Source organism: Gossypium hirsutum, chromosome D03 (assembly GCF_007990345.1).
Source record: "Gossypium hirsutum isolate 1008001.06 chromosome D03, Gossypium_hirsutum_v2.1, whole genome shotgun sequence".
NCBI classification, from domain to species: Eukaryota; Viridiplantae; Streptophyta; class Magnoliopsida; order Malvales; family Malvaceae; genus Gossypium; species Gossypium hirsutum.
The window spans coordinates 48,410,381-48,436,813 of NC_053439.1; the positions used below are offsets into that span (position 1 = coordinate 48,410,381).

The 26,433-nt window shown below is 34.8% G+C and overlaps 1 protein-coding gene, 1 non-coding gene and 1 pseudogene across 3 annotated transcripts; all 3 read right to left on the reverse strand.

Moving 5' to 3' along the window:
* LOC107949969 (chitinase 2-like) overlaps positions 1-26,433 on the reverse strand; it is an 80,241-nt pseudogene that overhangs the window by 4,144 nt on the left and 49,664 nt on the right.
* Positions 1,068-1,171, reverse strand: LOC121215804 (small nucleolar RNA R71). The gene has a single exon (XR_005911777.1). It is a non-coding gene; the product is annotated as a small nucleolar RNA R71 (small nucleolar RNA).
* Positions 23,153-26,095, reverse strand: LOC121215557 (uncharacterized). Of its 2 annotated transcripts, XM_041090339.1 has the most exons (3): positions 23,906-26,095; positions 23,705-23,791; positions 23,153-23,497 (listed from the first exon to the last, which is right to left on the reverse strand). In XM_041090339.1, exons 1-3 carry the CDS (start codon positions 24,162-24,164, stop codon positions 23,169-23,171), a joined length of 675 nt encoding a protein of 224 aa, XP_040946273.1. In that variant the 5' UTR covers positions 24,165-26,095; the 3' UTR covers positions 23,153-23,168. The 2 variants fall into 2 exon arrangements, with proteins under 2 accessions (XP_040946273.1, XP_040946272.1); XM_041090338.1 differs by having other exon boundaries at positions 23,705-26,095.

Genomic DNA, 26,433 nt, shown 5'->3' on the forward strand with positions numbered 1-26,433 from the left:
TTAGTTATAAATACCAAAGCAATCTAATCACCCATTCTTAGATTTGATTCAGTTTATACAATTAGTTTTCCAAATTTCTTTGTGTTTAGGTTATTTTATTCATTATTATAAAAACCCTAAAAATCTCTTATTTATGTTTTATCATACTATGATTTATTTATGATACTAATTAGATCTTTTTTTGTTTAGGTTAGGAATAATTTAGTACTCGCCTCCCTTGGGTACGGTCCTCGGAGTACTTACCTACTTCGTTGTAACTATAACACTACATAACTCGTTGTAACTATAGTACTTTTTTCATATCTTTTATACAGGATTCTTACTCTGGACGTTGGTGCGTCCGGAGGTGGTTAAGTTGTTGGCGCCGTTGCCAGGAAGGAAACGTCACTAAATTTATTTTTATCTTTGTATTTAATAAAAAAATTAGGAAATTTCTAAATTATAGCTACGGTTGTTAATTTTATTTCACTAGCATTTTTATTTTACTTTGTGGTTTCAGTGTATGACTTGTTGTAGGGGAACACCTATATAGCGTACCATTGATCCAGAAAGACTAATACGCATGAACCATTGATAGCAACAGTAGATGAAAAATCAACACTTACTATAGGTAATCCACTACATAAGAACTCGTTCAACAAATAAAGAAGCTAACCCACAAGATATACCACCACAACTACAACTACCCACAAATATACCTATGGCACGTAACGAAAGAACCTTAAGGGACTATGGGCTACCAAATCCGGAGGTGGTTCAATAAAGCATTTCAATGCTCGCCATCACGGCTAACAATTTTGAAATAAAACCCAGCATGACCCAAACTAATTTGTAGTTCAGAGGAACAATGAAAGAGGACCCAAATCAACATCTAAAATTGTTCCTTCAACTTTTTGATACTTTTAAATATAATGGGGTCATTGATGATGCTATTCGTCTTTGAATGTTCCCCTTCTCCTTAATTGATAACACTTTCTCTTGGTTAGACTCGTAGGCACTAGGATCTATCACAACATGGGACGAACTCATACAAAAATTCTTACAAAAGTTCTTCCCTATAGACAGTCCAATTAAGGAGGGAGATCGTAACTTTTAAACAATTAGAGGGAGAAAGTTTTCATGAAGCTTGGGAGTGTTTTAAAATGCTAATCTAGAGATGCCCACATCACGGGCTACCTGAGTGGCTAAGGCTGCAAATGTTTTATAATGGTTTGGAATCACACGTACGATCAGGATTAGATGGAGTCGCAAGAGAAGCCCTTATAAACAAAACATACGAGAATGTGTATGAATTTATAGAGAATATGGAAATTAATTCCTACAAGTGGCCAATTGAATGCTACACATATGGCCAGAAACCATCTATGGTCAAGACAGCCTATGAGGATGACAGATACCAACAGATTGTGGACAAAATCAACCATATATAATTCACAACCATTGTGTCATTTATAAATGAAAGAGATAAACCTCTCTTCCATTACATCAATAATCCAACCGATGATGTAAACTATATTGGGAATAAAGGTGGAAACCCATATTCAAACACTTATAATCCTGGTTGGAAAGATCATCGAAACTTAAGATGGGACGAAAATCAAGGAGGAGGTAAGAATGCACAACCAATTAAAGATACTAGTTACAACATCCTTATTTATAGAAACCTCAAGAAAGGGCCCATCCGAATGACCATACTGTATGTGATCAACACTTGGATCAGATTGAGGGCGACCAATGCAATCAAAACATTGACTAAGCTTGAAAATTAAATGAGCCAATTAATGAGCATGATTGTAGACAAATTAGCACTGTTATCCTAAACAACACTGAGAATAATCCTCGGAGAGAAGAGAAAGAGCATGTGAAAGCAATTGCTTTCCAATCAGGAAAAGTACTGAGTAGCCCAGAGAACCCATCTCAAAAGAAAGAAAGAAAAGATACTGAAGATCTTCAAGAGGAACCTTAACAAGCTGAGCTGAATAAAAACTTGAATAGATAACCGAGCCGACCATTGAGCCAGAAAATGAATAAGCCAAGGAACCTACACTGACAATGGTGCCATTCCTTTTACAGTTGGAAGAAAAACAGAAATGAGATGAGGTAGAATTTGTAAGTTTTCTAAAATTATTTAAATATTTGAATGTTAAGTTGCCTCTAATTGATTTAATTTAAAAAGTTCCTAAAAATGCCAATTATTTAAAAGAAATCATGTCTAGGCGTAGGAAAGTAAAAATAGGAGAGCAAGTTAACATAAGCGCCTCATGTAGCATGATTAAATCCAAATAGGTACCCCCAAAATTAAAAGACCCGAAAAGTTGTACAATACTTATAGAAATAGGGGACGTACATTTTAACAAAGCTCTATGTGATTTAGGAGCCAATATTAATTTAATGCCTTTATTTATATATAACAAAATCGGGTTAGGGGAGCTTAAAAATACTCATACTACACTACAACTAGCTGATAGGTCTTCAGTATGACTGAAAGGGGACTTGAAGATGTGTTAGTCAAAGTGAGGATCTTTATCATCCGAACTAATTTTATTATCTTAGATTTTGAAGAGGATCGTGAGATACCTATTCTTTTGGGTAGACCATTTTTTAGCTACATCTAGATCTAATATTGGTTTAGAAAACAATGAATTAACTCTGAGAATTAATAGTGAAACAGAAAATTTTAAATGTCATCATTAATAGAATGAGGTAAAAAAGGAGCATCCCACTATCAGATATCATATTTTCAAGTCGTTTTTGTACATTATGGACCCTATGGAGTGAGTAACTACACATTAAAGATAAATATAACCCTAGACAAAATTTTCAGAAAATAGACCCACATAACTTAACACACGCCTATGTGGCCCACACGGACCAAATAGCCCAGATCGTGTGGCTCACACAGTCGTGTGGTGTCGACAGTGAGTTTTTTGGCTTTCTGTCGTTCGTTTTTTTACGAGTTCAAGTCACACACCTGGACAGTTTTCGATGTAAACTCAAGCACGAGTATTCCAAACCCTAAAATTAACATTAAAATAAACTATTTAGCATCAACTCTCGCAAACTAATCAAAGTTTCCATTGACAAAAGCCAACATCCAGCCCCCAAAACATTCAGGCACTTACTCTAATCGAATATCCTGCAACTCCTTACCGAACTAAGTCGCTGAAGGAGTGTTCGTCTCAAGGTTCCCACCTAAACAATATTCTCGAACAAAATATAATTACATCTATGCCAAATCGATTAATCAAATTATCATCCAAAATCTCACACAAACCAAGAACCACGCACTTACGCAAAGAACGAATGATGTTAACAATAAACTTCACTTATCATGTCGAACTCTTTACCTACGCGCGAGCAACACAAAACTAAGGAATGGATTGCTAAAGAAAAACAATGGTGAATAAATAACAACAAGAAGGTGAATCTAAATAGAGAAAATATGTGATTAAGAACAACCAAGTTGCAAGTAAATTTGAAACTAAGATGGTGCATACTAAAAAGGAAGAAACGGTTGTGGAAATTTAGGAAAATAGGAAAAAGAACGGCAAAAGAGGGGAAGTGGAAAGAAAGAAACATGAAAGAAAAGTTGTAAAAAATTTGGGAATTAGATTAGTTTTCAAAAGAAATTTAAAAAAAACTACCTACTTCCCCCACTCAAATCTAATTAGGTATCCTTATCAGAATTCTCCCTAGAGTTTAAAACAAAAATAATTCCACTTCACACAAACACAGGATTTGAACATAAGACCTCTAAGTAAGCTAAAGCCTTACCATTGAACCAGTAGGCTCATCTTTGTTATTAGATGAACGAAAATAATTTATAAATCAAATGTTCAAAGATAAGGATTGACAAAAATAACAAAACTTCAAGGGAAAAGATTTTAACCCAAAACCCGTCACACACAAACACAACACCTAACCACTGAACCAAATTAATTCTCTTGATAAAATTTCCACAACCTTAATTAAAAATAAGATGTGACCACTCTTGGTGTCACTAACCTAATTTTTGGGATGTGACAACGCTTATCTTTACAATACAATCAAGATTTGTCTTTACACTTTACTCTTGAATTATTCCTAATGTCTACTTACTTTATCAAGTTTACTGTATTTACAAAAATACATGAGGAACTAATCCTTTTATGGGGGATTATTGAGTGGAGGTATGACTGATTAATTGTTGAATAAGGTTTTCTTAGCGGATCAACTGTTTAGGAGAGGAAGAACTTAAACCCTAGGGTTGACGACCTTAGGAAGTCATTTAGGTGAGAATTAACTCAAAATCGTTATGGTCTATCCATGAACACCTTATCCCCGAACTTGTCTGGACTACAAGGTCGAAAGGTAAGTTTTTCTTACCGACTCATTAGTTTAGTGGAAGACTGAGATATCTTGCTAGTGTAACGACTAGTTGATCGAATAGAAACTTGATGTAGCAGATAGTTATGATTGCCAAAGCGATCTAATCACCTATTCTTAGATTCGATTCAATTTATACAATTAGTTTTCCAAAGTTCTTTTGTTTAGATTATTTTATTCAGTATTATAAAAACCCTAAAAATCTCTTATTTATTTTTTATCATACTATGATTTATTTAAGGTACTAATTAGATCTATTTGTTTTTAAGTTAGGATTAATTTAGTATTCGCCTCCCTTGAGTATGATCTCCGGAGTATTTACCTACTTCATTGTAACTATATTCAACATAACCCGTACACCAACGGACACCACTTATTTCATATATTTTGTGCAGGATTCTTACTCTAGACGTTGGTATATCCAGAGGTGGTTAGTAATCACATTTTAGCCTTTAGTTTAATGTTATTTCATTTTTCTTTATTTTCATCTGTTCAAGTTCTCCTCTTTAGTGTTCTTGTTTATTTATCTTTGTGTTAGTTGTTTTTTGTTTAAGTTTATTAAGTTAAAAATCAAAGCTTTCATGTGTTTGTTCAAGTTTGTGTTAATGGCTTCCATAGTTGTTTCTTTCATGTGTGTTAGCTTTAATATGGTAATGTGTAACTAAACCGTAGGTGGTTGGTTGATGAATATGTTCTTTAGTTAGTTTTTGGGTTCAAGATTTAAATTGCAAAACTAGACTAAATCGAATAAACTTCAAAACTTAGGATTGACACACCTAAGGGAAAATCAAGATAAGTGAGACCGAGAGGTAATATTATTGGGAACCAATTCATTAGTCTTGGGATAGTTAGGTGAGGTCAAGAGATAAGTCGAACTAATTTGTTTAAGTTGGTAAAGTTGTGACCAATAGGTAAAATTGAGCCAATTTAGGAGTGTTAACAATTTAGATCTCTAATTCGATGGTTAGTTAACAATATGGAAATCAACCAAACACTTTTTGTATCGTATTTTGTAGTTTTATATTTTTCTTTATTTACTGTTTATTCCTTCTCTATTATGGGTAATTAATTACTTTAATTCAACTTCAATTTACACTCCGCCATAATATAGAAATAAGTGAGTAGCTAGCTAGACTCCTTTCTTGCATGCATTCTTAAATAGAAATCACTAAATCGCTGACTCTCTTGGGTTTGATCCTTAGAATACTCTAGAGTTCCATTGTAACACTTCAAATATTACAACTGACATGTCACACTTGTAATAAGTTGTGATAGTTATATTTGTTTTAGTTTTGATTTCTCTCTTCGTTCATTAGGACAAGAAAAGGAGGTCAAGTTGTTGGTGCTGCTACTGAGGAGTCAGTGCAAGATTTAGTGATGTTTTATATTGCGTGCTTGTTAGAGAGATAATTAGCAAAAATTAAGTCTATAGATACAACTTTTTTTATAGTCTTCATGATTTTTTCTTGTTAATTATTGATTGATAGTCATGTCTAAAAATGATTATAGGTGGTCCAAAGGCCATTCGTGTCTAATGCAAATGGTACTTCAACACTTAGTTGGGAGTATGAGGGCTACCATGGGATGAAATGGTATAACCCCTTTTATGATTCTCATGGTTATGCTTATGCAGTAGATAGCGACAACCAAGGATGGGAAGAGCCTGATAAAGATCACTACTTAACCATTCAGGGTAGCGCATTTGAGAATGTCATGTCTAAGTGCCAGGAAAATTTGGAAATCATCCAGAGTCAGTTGGATCTTGTGTTAGAAGCCATCCGACGTCGAGTTAGAAAAAGTGTTATGGTGGACGAGTGTGTCGAGTCAGACACTATTGAAGTTGAGGGGCCCTCCTATATGGTTGTTGAATAGAATGACTTGAAGGTCGATTTTTGACAAGAGATAAAGGTTAGAGAATTGAGTGAAGTATTGAGCGTTATTGATGAAATCTCCAACTCTAGTGAGGTAAGTGTGGAGGCGTCGCCTCACTTGTCAGAAATTTTAGAAGAAACCCTACAACAAGAACCAATTGAGGAAGTCCTCCAACAAAGGTATATTCAAATAGATAAAGTAGGCTGAATGATGGTATGAAATGGTTAAGTTTATAGTTGAGGAATTTGATTTGTATAAGTTAAATTGGAGTGATTTTGGTGCCACTATGAGATGTATTGAACTGATAATGGTTTATGCAATGCTTGGTATATATTTTGGAGTGTTATACGCAAGTTTTGTTTGGTGCTTAAGGCACCGTTTAAACCAAATTTGGTTTTTGACATGAAAACAAACCAAAAGCTAGATTTTGACATTTTGGCACTATGGTATCAATACCCTAGTAAAGGTATCGATACCTAGTATTTTCAATTACTTTTTCAAACAAACAGAATGCTAAAATAATATCGATACCAAATAAAAGTATCGATACCTAAAGGAAAGTATCAGTACTTCAAGCTTAGTATCAATACCATTTGATTTAATTTGATTTTATTAAACATCGAAGCTAAATTTGGTATCAGCACCTTCAGGGGGTCTGGATACCAATTAAGGAAACTTTGAAAACGTTGCAATTTGGTACTTGGTCATGCTTGGATCTACAAAAGAGCTTTCGTAAGCTTGATTAAGGCTTGAATTTCTTTTTGTATTATAATATATAGATGTTTATGATATGCTTAAACATTTGAATAATGTATTTAATATGTGTTTGATCTAAAATTAAAAATGTTTCAAAAAGGTCCCTATTTGATCTTGGGTTGAATTAAAACTTTTGTATGTTTTTATTAAAACCTAAGAAAGAATGTTTTTTATATTCAGCTTTGTATTGTTGTTAAATGCATGTATGATGATTTTATTATGATTTTTTGTCAATAGTTGCTTCGGCAACGAATGCGACATCCCATTGCTCAGAATCGGTGATCGGTTCAGGCGTGGGGTGTTACAAAGAAACCAAAGTTTTCTTATAAATTAAACCTCAAATACCTAAGTGACCTCAAAAGGTTTGTTCAAACTTGATTATGTTTTCTTGATTGTTGTAGAACTACTTTTGTTTTGTAAATTGATGGAATGAGCAATTGATCCTACTTACACATGAATTTATTGGTTTTTTTTATTTACTTAGGTGTATAAGTTATTGTGGCTTCTATACTTCTATTAGCATGTTGAATTTTGATTGCATTCATGAACCATGTTTATTTGTCCATTGATGTGTAGGGATATTGTCAACCAATTATTCAAGTTAGGGGATTTTTAGGATTGCACGAGCATAATAATTTATTTTGGTTGAAGGCAAGAAAAATGTTAAGTGTGAGGGTTTAATAAGTAGTCATAATTTGTATATTTTTTCCCCTATTATTTTACTTTTTCTTGTTCTTTGAGTGGAATATCATGTTTTAGCTTTATTTGTGCATTTAGTGTTGTCACGCCCCAAGTCTGACGGATCTGAGATTAAGGCGTGTAGTAGTAAAATTATCTATTTGACGAAGTGTAGCTTGCACAATTGCTTCTTATGGCGTATACGTGTGGGTGTATAGTAACCGCCATGTAAGTAAGTGAAAATTCTACTTCAGGTTATTCTGCTATTTAAAGAAAAAGATTATGCTAAGCGAAAAAGTAATTATAGCATGAGTTGTCACCAAATGTATAGTATGCCTTGTTTGTCTGGGTACTGTGCTAGTTAGGTTGTAAAGTAACCTGGTTAGGAACCAACTGGTTCTACTAGTCTAATATCCATTATGCAAGATTCTCATTTATGTTCCTCTCGAAATCTGTAGAACATTAAGAAGGGAAAATTTTGAATTAAGTGACACTTATTAAGTTCCACTAAATGAGATTTAGTTAGATATATGTGTGAGAAGGGTTTTGAAAGGAGGTTCTTCTTTCTTCAAAATATTACTCTTTGATTATTTTCTTAAATACAATTGTATCTCTTCCTCATAGGATGAAAGCTAAGATTCTTGATTTAATTAGTGGTCATTCCATCTCCAAGTAAGTATTATAGCTCTGCATGTTCAGTTCCGAAAGAGTAAGTCTATGAGTGTTATATGAACAGTAAGTTTTAAGTACAATACTTTGTATGGGGGTTACCAGTGAATAAGATGATAGTAATTTGTATATAAATGAGTTTTTAATGGTGACCCTATGTTCTGTAAACAGTTGTTGCTATTGGTTCAAGAAGGATGTCTAGGTTTGGAGGTTCAAACTACAGTAGTAAGTGTCAGGTGAGTCCCTATTCTGACTCTTGTATGTGTACTGTTCAAATAGAAGTATAAATAAATGTAAACGATATTTCTACTAATTGGTAAACATGAGAAGTATAGTGTAAAAAAATGACATGCGTGTTATGATGATATGAATGACGCTTTGTTAGAATAGATTGTTGTTGGGTAAGTATGCAAGTATATCTTGATATAGAAAAGTATGAATCAATCAGATGTGTGAAAAAATCCAGGTAAGTGAATGCTATGTAAATGCTCTTCTATGGTGCTTCTGGTAGGGCAATTATATTGCTAACCAGATTGACAGATCACAATACGAAAACAAGTGTATGACATTGAGGTTGAGACTCATGGCATCGTATGATATGAAAACAGTCATGGTGTAGCCTCCAGTAAGATGAAGACTGGATTGGCAAATCACAATACATGAAAGTGTGTAAATGAATGGTTAAAACCAATGGCAATATATAGTTATATAAATGTTCATGGTGTAGCCTTCAATAATATGTAGATCAAACTGGATCACGATACATGAAATGTATGTATAAGTTCATGAGGAAGAAACGTATGACACCTTCTGTAACAGTCTGTCGGGACAATAAACACATGAGTATGTATCTTTCCCTTGTGGCGTATTTTGTTTGACCCTTGTGGAATACTCTGCTAAGCCTATATGGCGAAATGTGATTATCTGTCCTTGTGGTAGGTTATGGATAAATTCTAAGCATTCTGTGATGGGTATAACTTTGGTAAGGTTTTGATACATCTGAAGTTAATTTGGTTGAGTTAGATTGTGGTATAATTGAATAAGTTTTAAGGGAAGTTCTTAAAAAGAAGTTTGAATCTGTATGTTCAAAAAGGGTATTTTCCATGGTAATTTGGTTTTTTTTTTAATATGGGTGTATTTGTAATTATGAAAGACATAAGAAATTGGAAATTTGAGTTCATTTGTGTAACATAGGGCTGAAATCTAAATCCCTAGTATCCGCCATATCTAAGTAGCAGTATGTCTTACTCTGAAATTTCGTGGAATCCGAGTTGTTTTGTTATCTTGGGTAGATTTGTGTTTTATAACAAAGATATGGGTAATGATTTTAAATGATTTAGGTAATTTTTTGATTTGGTAAGTTGATGATATGCAACTCTTTTCGAGAATCCACCTAATGTGAAAAGAACCTATCAATAAACAGTATTCGTAAACAACTGTCTTAGAATAAGTGTATATGTGAAGAGATGGTATGTATAAAGTGGGCTCTGATGGTATATTCTTTTGAAAAGTACTTTTGTGATCTTAAGAGAATGAAGAGATTAAAGTAATATTTGGAAGGATTGCAAGTCAATCAAGTAGTCAATAGAGAACTGGTATGCTAAGAGTAAGGTAGTTGGCGTGTAAGTGTAAGCTTGGAACGATGATAGTATCTGCCCAAAACAGAAGTAAGTGATTAAGAAGGGTAGCTAGTACAAATGTTCTCCAAATATTATAAAAGTATCTGCTAAGGTACTCTATATTAACTTTCAATAAGTTCTCTTGAATTTACAAATGTTATGTTTATGCTTCAGGTAATGATGATAAGGGTTGCGCTTGGAGGGACGACGCCAGTATTATGCCATAAAAGCAGTGTACTGGGTTACTGTACATATAGAGGAAAAGTGGCATATTAGGATTTCACCCTAAATAGTCTGTCTTTAATGTAGGTTCATATTGTAAAAGATTCAATGAAAAGCATGATGTAATATTTTATTTCTAAATACTTTCCTTTATTTTCCTGTGTATGAATCTTCGAATAAAAGAAATGGTTTAAGTAAGAGGAAATCAGTCATCTGTTTTAAATTTTTTGTTAAGCGGTTTGTGTAGTAACACCTGAGATCCGGACCCGGTGAATTAGGTCAGGTTTAAAGTGTTACAAGTGTCCTTTTTGCATGCATTGTTATTCTTCTCTATATTTACTTTGATTAGCTAGTTACAAGTGATTATTTTGACTATTTTCGTGACTTTAATTAGTTACGTATGAGCTTGGGATGCAATATCACTACTCATTGGGAACGAAAAGGGACAATTCAAAATGAGGCTTGAGTAAAGATGAGTGGGCCACGACCCCATACAACAACGGTGTGGGTCTAGCCCAACCAACAGCACCCCAGCCCAGTCTATCACACCTTATCACCTCATGCACTGCTAGCCTAATGCCATTCTATCAAGCCATGGCCCCATTGTCTGTGTCATGCATGATTGAATGTTATTTTAACTTTAGACGTAAGAATAATTTTGTCTTTTCGAATATTTAAGTTTAAGCAAATATTGTCACCTTACTTTTAGGTCAAATAAACTTTATAAATACAATATTTTAGGAGAGACTTGGAAGTGCTAGAAACCTTATTGTTTTTGGCAGTACTCTATTATTCTATGGCTTGCTAAACTTTTCTTTCTAGTCTAAATAATATTCAAAGTTTGATTTTGTAAAGTTTCTGAGATTGAATTGTTCTTAATCTTTTCTTTTTTGTTCTTTTGGTATTTGCATGTCTTCTGATTTAATTACAATTGTTCAGGTTTATTAACTATTCAAATGATGTTTAATAGTTTAGAACGATTGCTTTTTCAATTAAAGGTTTAATTGATTGAATGATTTCTAATACTAGAGACAAATTGCATAATTGTTTATGTTGTAGTTTATGATTATGTAGTCTGGGCATGCGATCTAACTTAAATAAACCTTGATCATGTTTTTGTTGGTTAGAATTGGGTCTTTTTTTTTCTTAATGCTATTGATAGATTAGATCCTAAGCGGTCATTATAGGATTGTTTGTCAATAAGGGAAGTAATTAATGGTGATTGTCTTAATTATCGAGAAGATAAAAAGAGATTAGGTTGCTTAGTGATCTTCAACAATTATAACCAATTTATTAAAGAACATTGAAATTTATATTTGTAAAAAATGATCAAACCCTTGAATCAAATAGAGATTTCACTTTGATGAGAGCTTCATCTTATTGATTTTCTCTCAATTTTTAATCATCGTTTTCTTTAAAATGTTTTCAATTTATTTTTCTTCAATTCTTAGTCTTAATTTAAATTTTTCCTTAAAAAATCCCCTTTTATTTATTTTTAATTGTATCAGTTGAAAGTATAAAATTAATACTACTACAAACAAACTGGCTTATATTGGCGGCTTATAAAGCGTCACTAAAAATGAAATATTCGTCACTATAAGTTTAACAACCTGATATCGACAATCTAAAGAGCTATTCCGACGAGATATTTACTGATAGCAAAATATATTCATATTTTAATGTATTTATTTTTGGCTAATTTTAGGATAAAATGCTATTAAATTTGGATTTTTCTTATCAGGAATGAAATTGTTGTGCTGAATTCAAACTCTTACAAAAAGGGGGCTAAATTGGAACAAAAAGAAAAGAGGAGGGCTTGATTGAAAGATTGAAGATTCAAAGATGACTAGATAAAAATTGAAGAGTTAAGGATTTTTTTAAAAAAGTGGCTGGATAAAGATTGAAAGATTTTTTATATTGTTACAATTTTGTAATTAGTGTAAATTCTATTTTAAATTTGATTTTTAAAATTTGAATTATTTAGTGATAATATTTAGGACTATTTAGTGATAATATTTAGGAAAAGTCTAGCTAAATTTTAGCATTAAAAGTGTGTATAAATACCTAGTGGCTACAGCCAATTGAGAACACACTTTGTCTTTGCCATTTAATGAATTATCTATTGTTTTTTCTCTCATCCTGCGTCACCTTTTTATTATGTTGTTTCATTCTCTCTTTTTTTCTTTACTTTCAACTTTTGGTTTAATTATCTTCCAAGGCTCTCACCCTTCCCACTTTCCACAAATCTATTTTCAAAGCATGACTTTTTTCATGATTAACTAAACCCCTTTTAGCTTTAGCCCAGAAATTACTCCAACAAAACAATCGTGAGATTCGAACCCGCTCAAAAAACCTCTCAATACACTATTTCTATCTCTTCGATATATGGGATAGTGCAAGTTCATCCCTTAAAGTTGATTCAGCTTCAATTCAAAAAGTACACGTTGGGTTGGAGTTGTTTGGCATACAGTTGGGAAGACGAATCGGCCGTGCTGTGTTCGAATTCCCACAAACAAATTAGTGTGTCTAGGTGGGAAAAGCCAGTTGGATTCTGTCAAAGGAGATAGAGATCAAATTTAGACGACCCACGCGGTTAAGGCCGTTGATTCGAGTTGGGATTTTCAGATCGTAAAGATGTCGAAATCTTAAATTGTGAACACATGTATCGCAATTAGAAATTTGGAAAAAGTAAGTTTGCAGGTCGTACCGAGATTGACTACATAAGAAAATGTTGGTGATCGGGACGTTCTTGGTCACTATAACCAACTTATTGCTTGGAAGGGAAAATCTATTTCAAGGATCAATTCAAGATTGGAGTACACCGAGGCTAAGGCTAAGCTTAAAAATATTTTATTTACCAATTTATTTTATTTTCTTAAATTTATTTTTTCATTTTTAATCTATTTTCATTTTATTTTATTTTATTACAATTCATACTTCCTTATTTTATTATCTTAATCAATTTAAACCCTATATTTTTTTTTATTTTTTTCAGTACTACTACGCACAAGTCGTGAGCACGACTGTGGCCGCGACAACGAATCTGGTCACAAGAAAAGGCAAAATTAGATAACTAGTCCCTGTGGATTCGACCCTACTACTCTATATTTCAATTTATTGTTATATTTTTTGTAGGAATTTATATTTGGTGGTTTCGACGCCCATCAAATTTTGGCACCGTTGCCGGGGATTGGTGAAATTTTCTAATTTTTGTTTGTTTCTTTATGACTAGCTTAGAATCGGGGACTTTAGAATTTGAACCGGAGATAGAAAAGTTGGCTCGTACACTTTGAAAAGAAGCTATTCAGCGCGGTAAACAACCACAACCTGATTTTAAAGAAGGATCTTACACCGAAGATATTTACTCATCTGAAGATTCAGACGGCATGGCAGATCAAACTACACACCAATTTGCAATTGCACTAAATGAACAACAATCGCTATGCATAACTTATCCGGCGAGGGAAATACCGTTCGAGTTAAAGTCAGGATTAATATATTTATTTCCTACTTTTCGCAGTTTGAAAAACGAGAACCCTCATACTCATTTAAAAGGGTTCCACGTGGTTTGTCTAAGCATGAAACCAAAAGGAGTAATTGGGGATCAAATAAAACTATGAGCTTTTTCTTTTTCATTAGCTGACTCTGCTAGAGAATGGCTGTTGTTTTTTTACCTTCGGGTTCTGTTAATACTTGGATTGATATGTCTCGATTGTTTCTTGACAAGTTTATCCTAGCGGCTCGAGTAGTCGAATTAAGAAGGAGTATAGTCGAAATACAACAAAAAGAATTAGAGTCACTCTATGAATATTGGGAGCGATACAAGAAGTTGTGCGCAAGTTGCCCATAATATGGCCTATCTGAATAGCCACTCTTATAGTATTTCTATGAGGGGTTACTTCTAATGGAAATGAAGATTATTGATGCTGCTAGTGGAGGGACTCTTATGAATATGACTCCCCAAAAAGCTAGGGAATTAATTTCGACCATGGTTGCAAATTCTCAATAGTATCGACCACCTATGGAACCTACAAGAAGGGTTCATGAGCTAAGCACTCTTTTCGTATAAATGAGATTGACAAACTTACTAATGCGGTTAAAAATATACTCGCGGGACAAACGAAGCTAGCTTGATTGTGTGGGATTTGTGCTAAGCCTGATTATCCTACCGATTGCTCGATTTTACTTGAGGATAGAACTACACAAGTAAACACCGTTAGGAACTTCCCAAGGACACCTCAAATGCGTTATGATCCATATTCAAGCACGTACAATGCCAGGTGGAGGGATCACCCAAACTTAAGCTATGGGTCAAACCCTCAATACAATCAATCATATCAACAAAGACCACATCCGCCTCAACAGTATCAACCTCTAAAGTCATCTCTTGAAGCTATAGTGGAGAGGTTAGCCATTAGCACCGAAAAGTTCTAACAAAAGACTAAAGCACATTTCCAAGAACTAGATCAGCAAATAAGTAAGCTAACAATTACGGTTAGTCATTTAGAGAACCAAGGAAATTGTCATTTTAAACCAAGCCAAACCTACGTCAAAATGCAAGTGTTGTGACCTTAAAAGATGGAACAGAGTCAGAACTAGTGCCTGGCACGAGACCACGACGTTGAATAGAAAGTCGAACCAGCAGCTCCCACTGAGCTGACACCTCATAAACCATTTGTTGTACCTCTCCCATACCTTGGAAGACTTGCCCAAGTTAAAAAGGAATGAAAGGAAAAAGAAATCCTTGAGACATTTCGAAAGGTAGAAATTAATATTCCTTTACTTGATGCAATTAAACAGGTTCCACGCTATGCAAAATTTTTAAAATAATTGTGTACCAGCAAAAAGAAGCTCCAAGGAAATAAATGGGTGAATGTGGGAGAAAACGTTTCTGCGGAGCTACAAAGGAAAATCTCACTGAAGTGTAAGGACCAATGTATGTTTTTTATATCCTGCAAAATAGGTAATATTTGCATAAATAAAGCCATGTGTGATTTAGGAGCATCTATTAATGTAATGCCTTTATCTATTTTTAAATTGCTAAACACAAGTTCTTTGAAAGAAACAGGGTTGATTATTCAATTGGAAGATAGGTCATGCGTATATCTAGAAAAGGTGCTGGAAGATGTCCTCGTAAAGGTAAATGAACTAATTTTTCATGCTGACTTTTACATCATCAATATGGAGGACAACTACTCAAAAAATGCTTATGATATTTTACTCAGGAGACCATTACTAAGTATCGCGCGTACAAAGATTGATGTTCGAAGTGGAACCATAACTATGGAATTCGACGATGAGGAGGTAAAATTTAATATTATGAGGCGATGGGCCAACCTAGTACAATGTCGAATATTTCTAGTGTTGATATTATTGAACCACTAACGAAATTTCATTTTGAGTATGATGAAGAGGATGAGTTACAAACTGTGCTTTGCAGGAATTTAGACCTCAATACAATGGATAAACTGGAGGAATTAATGACATTCAAAGAGCTAATTCGTGAAACTATCGTTTTCATGAAGGCACCACAGTTTCCCAAAAGTCAAGGTAAAGAATTTGAATTGTCTCCTTTTCAAACTAAACTTTTGCCTTCCATGTCATAGGCCCGAGAATTGAAACTCAAACCATTACCGGAACATTTAAAGATTCAGATAGAGGAAAAAGAAAACCCAAGCGAAAAAGCTCGAATACATTTCAATCCACTGATGATGAAAGAATCTGGAAAATGCTTCAAGGTTAAAGAGCAAAGGTTGAAATATTTTTATGAGAACTTTCAAGTGTGTGTAATGGAAGAATTGATTCTTAAGGAACCAAACAAATAATACTCAGGTCATCGAGCTAACGACGTTAAATAAAAGCGCTTTATGGGAGGCAACACATATTTATCTTTATTTATTTTATTTAATTTTAATTTCTAGTTTAATTTGAGAATTAAATAAAATATTGTTTAATACATTTTCTCACGCTATATTTCAGGTACACGAACCGCTCAAAGCAATAAAGTCTTTCGACAAAGACACAATCTGGCTACTAGAGAACAAGAGGAGCAACCACCTTCTACTTTAGACGAACAACTTCATCGCATTTAAGCTCGCCTTGGAACAATGGAAGCCAACATCTCAAACATTCTCAACATGCTACAAAGTGATCCCTCCCACCATCCTCCGACCCATTGAATATACACGGGGAGTACACTTGACCCTTTTATTCATTATTGTTTTAAAATTGCATATTGAGGGCAATGTGGGCTAAGTAGGAGTAATTTTGGATCATGCCATACTTTCTTTTTGCATGTGTTTTGCTAAGAATATTTTTTTTAATTCATTTCGGAAATAAACTTCTAATTCTTATGTTTAGTTTACTTAAATAAGTGGGTGAATCATAAGTATCTATTGCTTGCTTGATCAATGAATATTTTGTAGAATTGAAAATGTGATGCCTTAGTCAATATTTCATGAAAATTATTGGTTTTGTTGAACTTGCCTAATGAAAATACCCGTTTAAATAAATAAATAAGTTTGTTAATAGCTTGGTTAAGAGTGAAGATTCAGAAATGTGACCAAGTTGAATAACCGGGATGAGGTGCTTGGGTTGTTATCTCATTTCGCGTCAAAAGGTTTGGTGATGAGCTGAAGCTTGTAACACTCCACTAACCGAGCTGCCTTAAGAAAAAGGAAAAATAAATCGATTAGGGACATGTGAAATTGAGTAACAGAGATGAGATGCTTGGGTTGTCATCTCGTTTTGCGTCAAAAGGTTTGATTATGTCTTGAATTCGTTAAAAATAAAAGATTAAATGAAGAGAATGTGTCGAGTTGAGTAACCGGGATGAGGTGCTTGGATTGTCATCTCACTTCTCGTCAAAAGACTTGACTATGTTTGAAAATAAATAAATAAATAAATAATAATAAAATATATAAATGAAAGTATATATTAGGTATGATCGTTTTGCATGTTTGACTAAGCTTAAATCTAGTGAAATAGTTGAATTTGACATACCGTTCGAGATTTTATAAGATGCTTATTAATTGAGTTTAGCAATTGTTTATTTTTTATTCACCTAATTAATTGAAGTATGCTTGACTAGGAAAGGGGGTTTTTATTTTAAAAGGGATTGACGAATTATTTTTAGTAGATATCATGCTTGAGGACAAGCATCGGCTAAGTAGGTAGGTATTTGATAGCAAGAGAAATTCATATTTTTAATGCATTTATTTTGGCTAATTATAGGATAAAATGCTATTAAATTTGAATTTTTCTTATCAGTAATGAAATTGGTGTGCTAAATTCAAACTCTTACAAAAAGGGGTTAAATTGGAACAAAAAGCAAAGAGGAGGGCTTGATTGAAAGATTGAAGATTCAAAGATTACTAGATAAAAATTGAAGAGTTGAAGAATTTTTTAAAAAGTGGCTGGATAAAGATTAAAAGATTTTTTATATTGTTACAATTATGTAATTAGTTTAAATTCTAGTTTAAATTTATTTTTTAAAATTTGAATTATTTAGTGATAATATTTAAGAAAAATGTAGCTAAATTTTAGCATTAAAAGTGTATATAAATACCTAGTGGCTACAACCAATTGAACACATACTTTGCCTTTGGCATTTAATAAATTCTCTATTTTTTTTCTCCCTTCCTGCGCCACCTTCCTACTATTAATATTATGTTGTTTCATTCTTTTTTTTTTCTTTACTTTAAACTTTTGGTTTAATTATCTTCCAAGGCTCTTACCCTTCTCACTTTCCATAATTCCACAAATCTATTTCCAAAGCATGACTTTTTCCATGATTAACTAAACCCCTTTTAGCTTTAGCCCGGAAATTACTCCAACAAAACAATCGTGAGATTCGAAGTCGCTCAAAAAACCTCTCAACGCAGTATTTTCTATCTCTTCAGTATATGGGATAGTGCAAATTCGTCCCTTAAAGTTGATTTAGCTTCAATTCAAAAAGTGTACGTTGGGTTGGAGTTGTTTGGCGTACAATTGGGAAGACGAATCGGCCATGCTGTGTTCGAATTCCCACGAACAAATTGGCGTGTCTAGGTGGGAAAAGCCAGTTGGATTCCGTCAATGGAGATAGAGATCAGATTTAAACGACTCACGCGGTTGAGGCCATTGAATCTAGTTGGGCTTTTTAGATCGCAAGACTGTCGAAATCTTAAATTATGAACACGTGTATCGCAGTTAGAAATTTGGCAAAAGTCAGTTTGTAGGTCATACCGAGATTGACTACATAAGGAAAAGTTAGTGATCAGGACGTTCTTGGTCGCTATAACCAACTTATTGCTTGGAAGGGAAAATTTATTTCAAGGATCGATTCAAGATTGGAGTACACTAAGGTTAAGGCTAAGCTTTAAAATATTTTATTTACCAATTTATTTTATTTTCTTAAATTTTTTTTGCATTTTCAAATCTATTTTTATTTTATTACACTTCATATTTCCTTATTTTATTATCTTAATCAATTTAAACCCTCTATTTTTTTAATTTTTTTCAGCACTACTACGCACAATTCGTGAGCACGACTATGGCCGTGACAACGAATCTGGTCAAAAGAAAAGACAAAATTAGATAAAAAGTCCATGTGGATTCAATCTTACTACTCTATATTTCAATTTATTGTTATATTTATCCTAAAAATTTATATTTAATAGTTCCGAATATTTACCAATTATGGAGTAACATTAATATACAGTTTTACCAACATAAAATTTGACTGTCGAAATAGGTACGAGTTCCTATACCAAGGGTTTAAGTGTCACTAATGTAATAAATGTCGAAAAAAAATATAATCCAAACGGACACTTAACAGTCAACTTTTAATTAATTGCATACCTGACTTGGCACCCCACTTTTTAGCAATTGGACCATTCGGCTCCAAACTAAATCATCAAGCAAATAATATTTTTTAAACTTATAAATTTAAATTTACGTGATTTAAACTTAGTCAGAACCCACACCTGATTAATGCAAAACCAAACTGTACCGCTTTTCAGTAGCTCCTGTGCTTTAGACCTAACTAGATACAATTTAAATCTGTACCTATCAGAGATTAAACACCAAAAATCAGCCCCTTAATCACCCATATAAGGTTCGACATAATAGGAGAAATTATAGTGTCCACTTAGATCTGAATTCGGATTTCCTACCTACTTTATTTCGGCTAACAATAGAGCTACGAACAGCTTCTAATGTCACTGCTGATCCGGAATGTCCAAATTCATCCCTTCAACGAAAATAGTAACAAGATCAATAGGAAATTCGGCTAAGGCATCAAAAATAACCAGTCAAATCAGAAAATAAAAGAAGGAGAAACAACTTTAGATCTTGATTGTTTCGGCACATACGCTTTACCCCGTTCAACTCTATAACGAATGCTAGACAAGTAATGATCCGAATAACCACCACATTGGCTAAAGAAGTTCGGCCAAGGGTAGGAAAACACAAAAAACCAGCAGCGAAACGGAAAAGAAAATAGATGGAAAAAAAACTTACAGAGGTGGCGAAACTAGGAGAAATTGCGACAATAACAGAGGCTTAATATGCGGCAATGGGAGGAGGGGAGAAAAAACAGCAATGGGGCTGCAATTTGATGATAATGGCAGTAGCAAAACAGACCAAAAGGGAAGAGAATAATGGTGAAAAAACGTGGCAGCCACGGTAACTAAAGAAGGGAAGAGAAAAATGGCACAAACTAGCTTTAGGGCGACAATAATGGTGGACAAAGGTGGCGGCTGCTCAGAGGAGGAGAAAAGAAAAAAAAAAGAAAAAAAGACCCAAAGAGCAGACGGAAAGAAAGAAGAGGGACGGCACAGTGGGAAAGGAGAGAAAAGAGGAGAAAACTTTTCACTTAATTAATTTAATCAACTAAAAAAAAAAACTGATGACTTACCAGGTAAATCAGATAATTCTTTTCTTATCCCAGGATAATCAACTTGATCAAATTTTACAGAGTTGTCAAACTGAAATTTGATATCTGACAGAGGTGGCTGACACTGCTTAAAAAAGAAAAAGAAATATTTGTGAATGAAAGGGGTAATTTAAAGCCTATTACTAAACCAACATGCTCATTCTTGCTAAAGATTTATCATTATTTAATACGAATTTCAGAATGTGACATGCCTAGTCAACCACTGTGGCTGCCCAAACAACTGCAAATGGAAGTGAAAAAAATCAACAAATAACATCATCATTAGTGATCAAGAGAATTATGGTGATAGCCGTTGAAAAGTACTCAGCAGAATACAAAGGTAAACAAAAAATAAACTAAGAAACTGTAAAATCTTTCTTCATTTCTTTACTGTATATCACTACAAATATATATAAACATTGTATGAGTTAACTGCTGCTAACAACCTTACTAACAGTATAACAATCTGAGTGTAACAGATTAACAAACCAGTCCAACAACTAAGGCCTTCCTTATACTCTTAGCATTCTCCCAACTTCTCTATCGGTAAGATTTGAAGACAATTTTGAAAGCGCACAAAAGACGAAGCAGACAGTGGTTTGGTGAAAATGTCAGACACCTGATCACAAGCCGGAACTTCACCAACAACAAGTGACCCATTTGCAATTTTTTCATGAACAAAGAAAAGATCGAGCTCCACATGTTTGAACTTAGAGTGAAGAACAGGATTGGTCGCAACAGCGACTGCACTTGAATTGTCACACCAAATGGCAGGTAGATCAGCAGACTTCAATTGGAGTTCTTGTAACAACGAGACTAACAAAGTAACATCACTGGTGGCAGCAGCAAGACTCCTATATTCAGCCTCAGCTGTAGACCGAGACACTACTTGTTGTTTCTTTGATGACCGTGAGACAAGTTCACACCCAAAATACACACAATACCCTGTCGTTGACCGTCGATCGTCAAAATCTAACCCTTAGTTGGCATCGGCCTATCCCACTGAGGACAACCTATCAGAAGAACGAAAAACTATTCCAAAATCAACAGTGTCATGTAGATAACGTAAAATTCGTTTTAACGCAACTATATGCACGGTAGTCGGAGCATGCATGAATTGACACACTCGATTTACAACATAGGCAATATCAGGTGGAGTCAAAACTATATATTGTAAAGCCCCAGCAAGACTCCTGTATTCAGTGGGATCACTCAGACGATCTCCTCATTCCTTTGATAATACTGAAGAACTGACTATAGGTGTGTGAACACTTTTTGCATTAACTAAGCCACTTTTAGCAAGAATCTCTCGAATGTACTTGCGCTGACATAAATGAAGACTGCCATTAGAGGATCATGTAACCTCAACTCCAAGAAAATAATGGAGATCACCCATGCCATTAAGTGAAAATTCACTATGTAGTTATTGTATAAAACCATCAATATCGTTGGACAAACTTCTAGTAACAATAATATCATCCACGTAAACCAAAACATACAAAATGGAAGTAGATGTAGCATGAACAAATAAAGAAGCATGAGATTTAGACAAGATAAAACCAGCAGAAAGAAAAAATCTTTTCAATTTATCGAACTAGGCACGTAGAGCTTGACGAAGACCATATAAGGTTTTAGTCAAACGACACACTAATTGCTCACCATGAGGACCATATTGAACATATCCTAGAGGTTGTTGCATAAACACTTCATCAGTAAGATCTCCATTTAAAATGGCATTATTAACATCAACTTGACGAAGTCGCCACCATTTAGAGACAACAAGAGCCAATATGACTCGAATAGTAGCAGGTTTGACCATAGGGCTAAATGTCTCCTTAAAATCACACCCAGGAATTTGATAACTGCCTTTTGCTACTAGACGGGCCTTTCGACAGCAATAGTCCCATCAGGATTTCTCTTAATCTTAAATATCCACTTACAACCAATAACCTTCCTATCATATGGTAAGGAAACGAGCTCCCAAGTAGATTTTTGAAGAATAGCATCATATTCAGCTTGAGCAGCCTGACGCCATTTCGTACTGGCAAAAGTTTCATTAATTTCGTGAGGTTCATAATCGAAAGCTTCAACAGAAAATGTTTTAGGTTTGAAAATCCCAGCTTTCGAATGAGTAACCATGGAATGTGTGTTGCTCGGAGGCACAGACGAATTTGCAAACGGAGAGCCAGATGGAGAAATATCAAAGACATTGGATGGCTGAAGAGCAATAGGTAAAGATCTTGAATTGTCTGAATAAAAAACTGAAATAGACGGAGTTGTAGATGAAGTCAAAATAGATGACAAGCCTAACTCCTGCTGTGAAAAAATAACAACTCTACTATTTACAATAGGCACATATGTAGAGTCATATGAACTGAACAATGATTCTGCAATAGTCTTAGGAAATAGAAAACGATTTTCATCAAACACAACATGATGAGATAAAATAACTTTCCCATCAAAAGTGAGACATTAATACTCTTTATATTGAGAACTATACCCCAAGAACGTACAAGGCTGAGACTGAAAATCCAGGTTATGAGACTAAAATGACTGTAAATACGGGAAACAACATCTAAATACTCGTAGATGATCATACATGGGATCTTTGCCATAAAGAATAGAGAAGGGAGACTTCCATTTTAGAACAGAAGTGGGAAGATGATTAATAAGATGGACTGCACAACAAAACGTATAACCCCACAAACTCATGGAAAGATTAGCTTGTGCCAATAAAGTAAGGCCCATATCAACAATGTATCGATGTTTGCGTTCTACCACACCATTCTGTTCAGATGTATGTAGACATGAAAGTTGATGAATGATGCCATGTTCTGCCAGAACCGATTTGAAAGCACGATACTCTCCACCCCAATTACTCTGGAATTGTTTAATATCTCGCCCAATTTGATTTTTAATAAACCGCTAAAACTGAAGAAAGCAATCAATAGCTTGAGACTTACGCTGTATAAAATAGATCCAAGTATAACGAGTGCACATATCAATTAAGGACACATAATACCATTGAACACCAGAAGCAACAGATGCAGGTCCCCATAAATCGGAAACAACTAAACAAACGGTTCATTATATTCAATAGTAGAGGGAGAAAACGACAATTTATGAAATTTCCCTTTCTGACATACAACGCACACACTTGTAAGACTAGAATTATTTAATACAACTTGACATTTATCTAAAATAGACTTAACCACAGGAACTGAGGGATGACCAAGTCTTCGGTGCCACAACGTAAAAGTATTACATTCTTTAGAGGAAGACAGAAGTGCAGAATCGGCAATAGGAGAAGCCATTACAGGATGAACACAAGCAGTTAGTGAGAACTGATAGAGACCATCACGAATGTGGCCCGTAGTAAAATTTCCTGAGTCTTGATGTCCTTAATAACACAGTAAGATGAATGAAATTCAAAAAAACACATTATTTTTCGTAGCAAACTTAGAAACAGACAGAAGATTCTTCCGTAAAGTCAGCACACAAAGAACATTAGACAAGTAAAGTAATTTATTTTTTGTGGGCAAAACAGAATGACAAACACTTGATATCTTGGTGGGAGTCCCATCACCCATAAAAAGAGGAGATATACCTGAGTACGGAGTAGATTCATTCAAAGCAGAGGCCTTTCGAAAAACGTGATGTGTAGCCCCTGAATCTGGATAGCAGGATGACATCCCTATAGGCATATGAATATAGGAATCATCACCAAAATTAGTTGCATCAACATTGGAGCCATTGGAATTCGAAGCATCAGACATGTTAATATTGGGAATACGAGGCAAACCTACACCTGCTAGCATTGTAACAGGAAAAACACGGGCACGTGGTTTTGTCCTCCATGGAATGTGAGACCCATAACCCGGCCTAGACTTGTCACCAACAGTCCCTGTAAATTGAACACAATTTGAATTTGGTTGATTTTGACCAACAGCATTAAAATGGCCCTCAGAACCATGGCCTACAAATGATGAATTAAAATGATGGCCTGCTGCGTGTGGATACGACCCAACTGACGCGGAAGGACCAACATCACTGTAAGGCCCAACCATTGGCCTAGTGGATCCACTACAGCTTGCACCATAACCTGCAGCAAACCCAGCTGAACGTCCAAGCAACCTAACAGTAGGCCCAACAGATGGCCCAAACGTACAACCCACACCAGCCTTGTTGTCAAAATCCTCAAAACATTGAGCAACCCTAGGCTACAGCGCAGTAGAAAATGACGAACTATCCCACCATGAATTCGGCTATGACGCCATCAAGTAGAAACCTTCACCGAAGCAACATACAGTGCAGAACCGTCTACTATTAACACACCCGAACCATGGTCAACCATCCTTGTTGAAACTCTCACACCCGACGCCGGACCACCATACTCGTGATTGAAACTGTAATAGTATCGTGAAGCCAGATGTCCAAAACATCTGCATATCTGGCACTGAACACGAGACCGAAACCCTCTCACTCGATTAACAGGCAGTCGACCCCCGCGCCCAGAGTCAACAACCATTGGTGATGAAAAGGCCTCCACCAAATAAGCATGCACCGACGCCTCTTGAACCGCTCGAACTTGCCGGCTCTCAAACTCCAACAAAACATCCAAAAAACGCTGAAACGGTAGCGATTCAGACGAAAATAATGCAAAAGTAAAAACAGCGTCATATTCCTAAGATAGCCCGGCTAGAACGATTTCAACCTTCTCCATTTCAGAGATCCGAGATCTAGCTGCATCTATTAAAGCACATTTGTTCTGAATCTTCACAACATACTCTTTAATCAACATCTCTCCCTTCTTGATCGAATGAAGATCATGACAAATCTGAGAGAGTTTTGCGCCAGAGACAGCGTAAACAATCGAGTAGCAGTGATCCAAACATCGTTCGCTGTTTTTATATCTGCAAAACTAGATAAAACAGAAGGAGAAAAAGTAGAAAGAAGCCACGAGGTAAGTAATTTATCCTATTGAACATAGGCTAAGGATTCCAGATTTGCCACCAAGGATCCATTCGACGACTGCACGAACCTCAGTGGAGTAGTTACTGTGCCATCAAGAAAACCAGTCAAGTTGTAACCATCGGTGATGAAACGAATGTATTGCCTCCACTACACAAACGTGTTATCATCAAGCTTTACAGTTTCATGTCGGGAAAATGTTTGAACCAACTGATTTTTGGTAAACGTAGAAGAACAAGGCGGCGCAGTGGTGGAATCACTAGAAGCATTGGTAGCCATTAAAGCACAAGAGGACAGGTCTAAAAGAATCAAGCGACTGATACCATGAAAATTACTCAGCAAAATACAAAGGTAAACAAAAAATAAACTGAGAAACTATAAAATCTTTCTTCATTTCTTTACTGTACATCACTACAAATATTTATAAACATTGTATGAGTTAATTGTTGCTAACAACCTTACTAACAGTATAACAATCTAGGTGTAACAGACTAACAAACCAGTCCAACAACTAAGGACTTCCTTATACTCTTAACAGCCATAGGTAGATCTTATACCAAAACACAAAATGCACTCATAGCATTATAGTGCATGGTAAAATGAGCAACCATACATTAAACTTTTATAAGAAAGAAAGCCAAAACATAATAAGTACAAATGAGCCTACTATATACCAAAGAAATATTAACCATGTTTTAGAGCACATAAAAAATGCTCCCTTGAATTAGTTTGCCTTCACAAATTCGTTGGTTTTGGCTATAAAATCCTTGTTTTATCTGCACAATATCACACTAACGCCAACAGCAATTTTACTAACATTCTCGCACTATTTATTATGACTATTCAGGGAACACTAAAAAGTAGTGAAACAAAAATGAAAAACAAAACCAGCAACAGCTGTTTCTTCGTTGTAGAAACTGCATTCTTAATGAAGTCTGACTTACCGGGTTGTGTCATCTTCGACTGGCTGATTTGTGTGAGCACAAAGCAACTGGCTTCCATTCCAAAGCAGTATCTGGTCCCTGCAGCCACCGCCACTTTCATTCAAAAACCAGCTTTCGAGTTTCATTGTATTAGCGTCATTTCAGAATATTATTCTGTATTTGAAAAGGAAAAGAAATTACGGATGAAGTAAATAATTTCCTTCGCATATACCATGGTCAATCCGATCGCGCTCGAGCTAAAAACAGTATCCGCGCAATACATAATATACACATATATTTGTTAATATCATTAAACGTATAATAAAGGGGCAATCAGATAGTGTTTGTAAACAATCATCTGAAAAAACAGAGTTATACAAAAAAGAAAATGTAAAACACTCACAAATCCCTGGCCTAGGGTTCTGTTGCATCCTTTGCAATG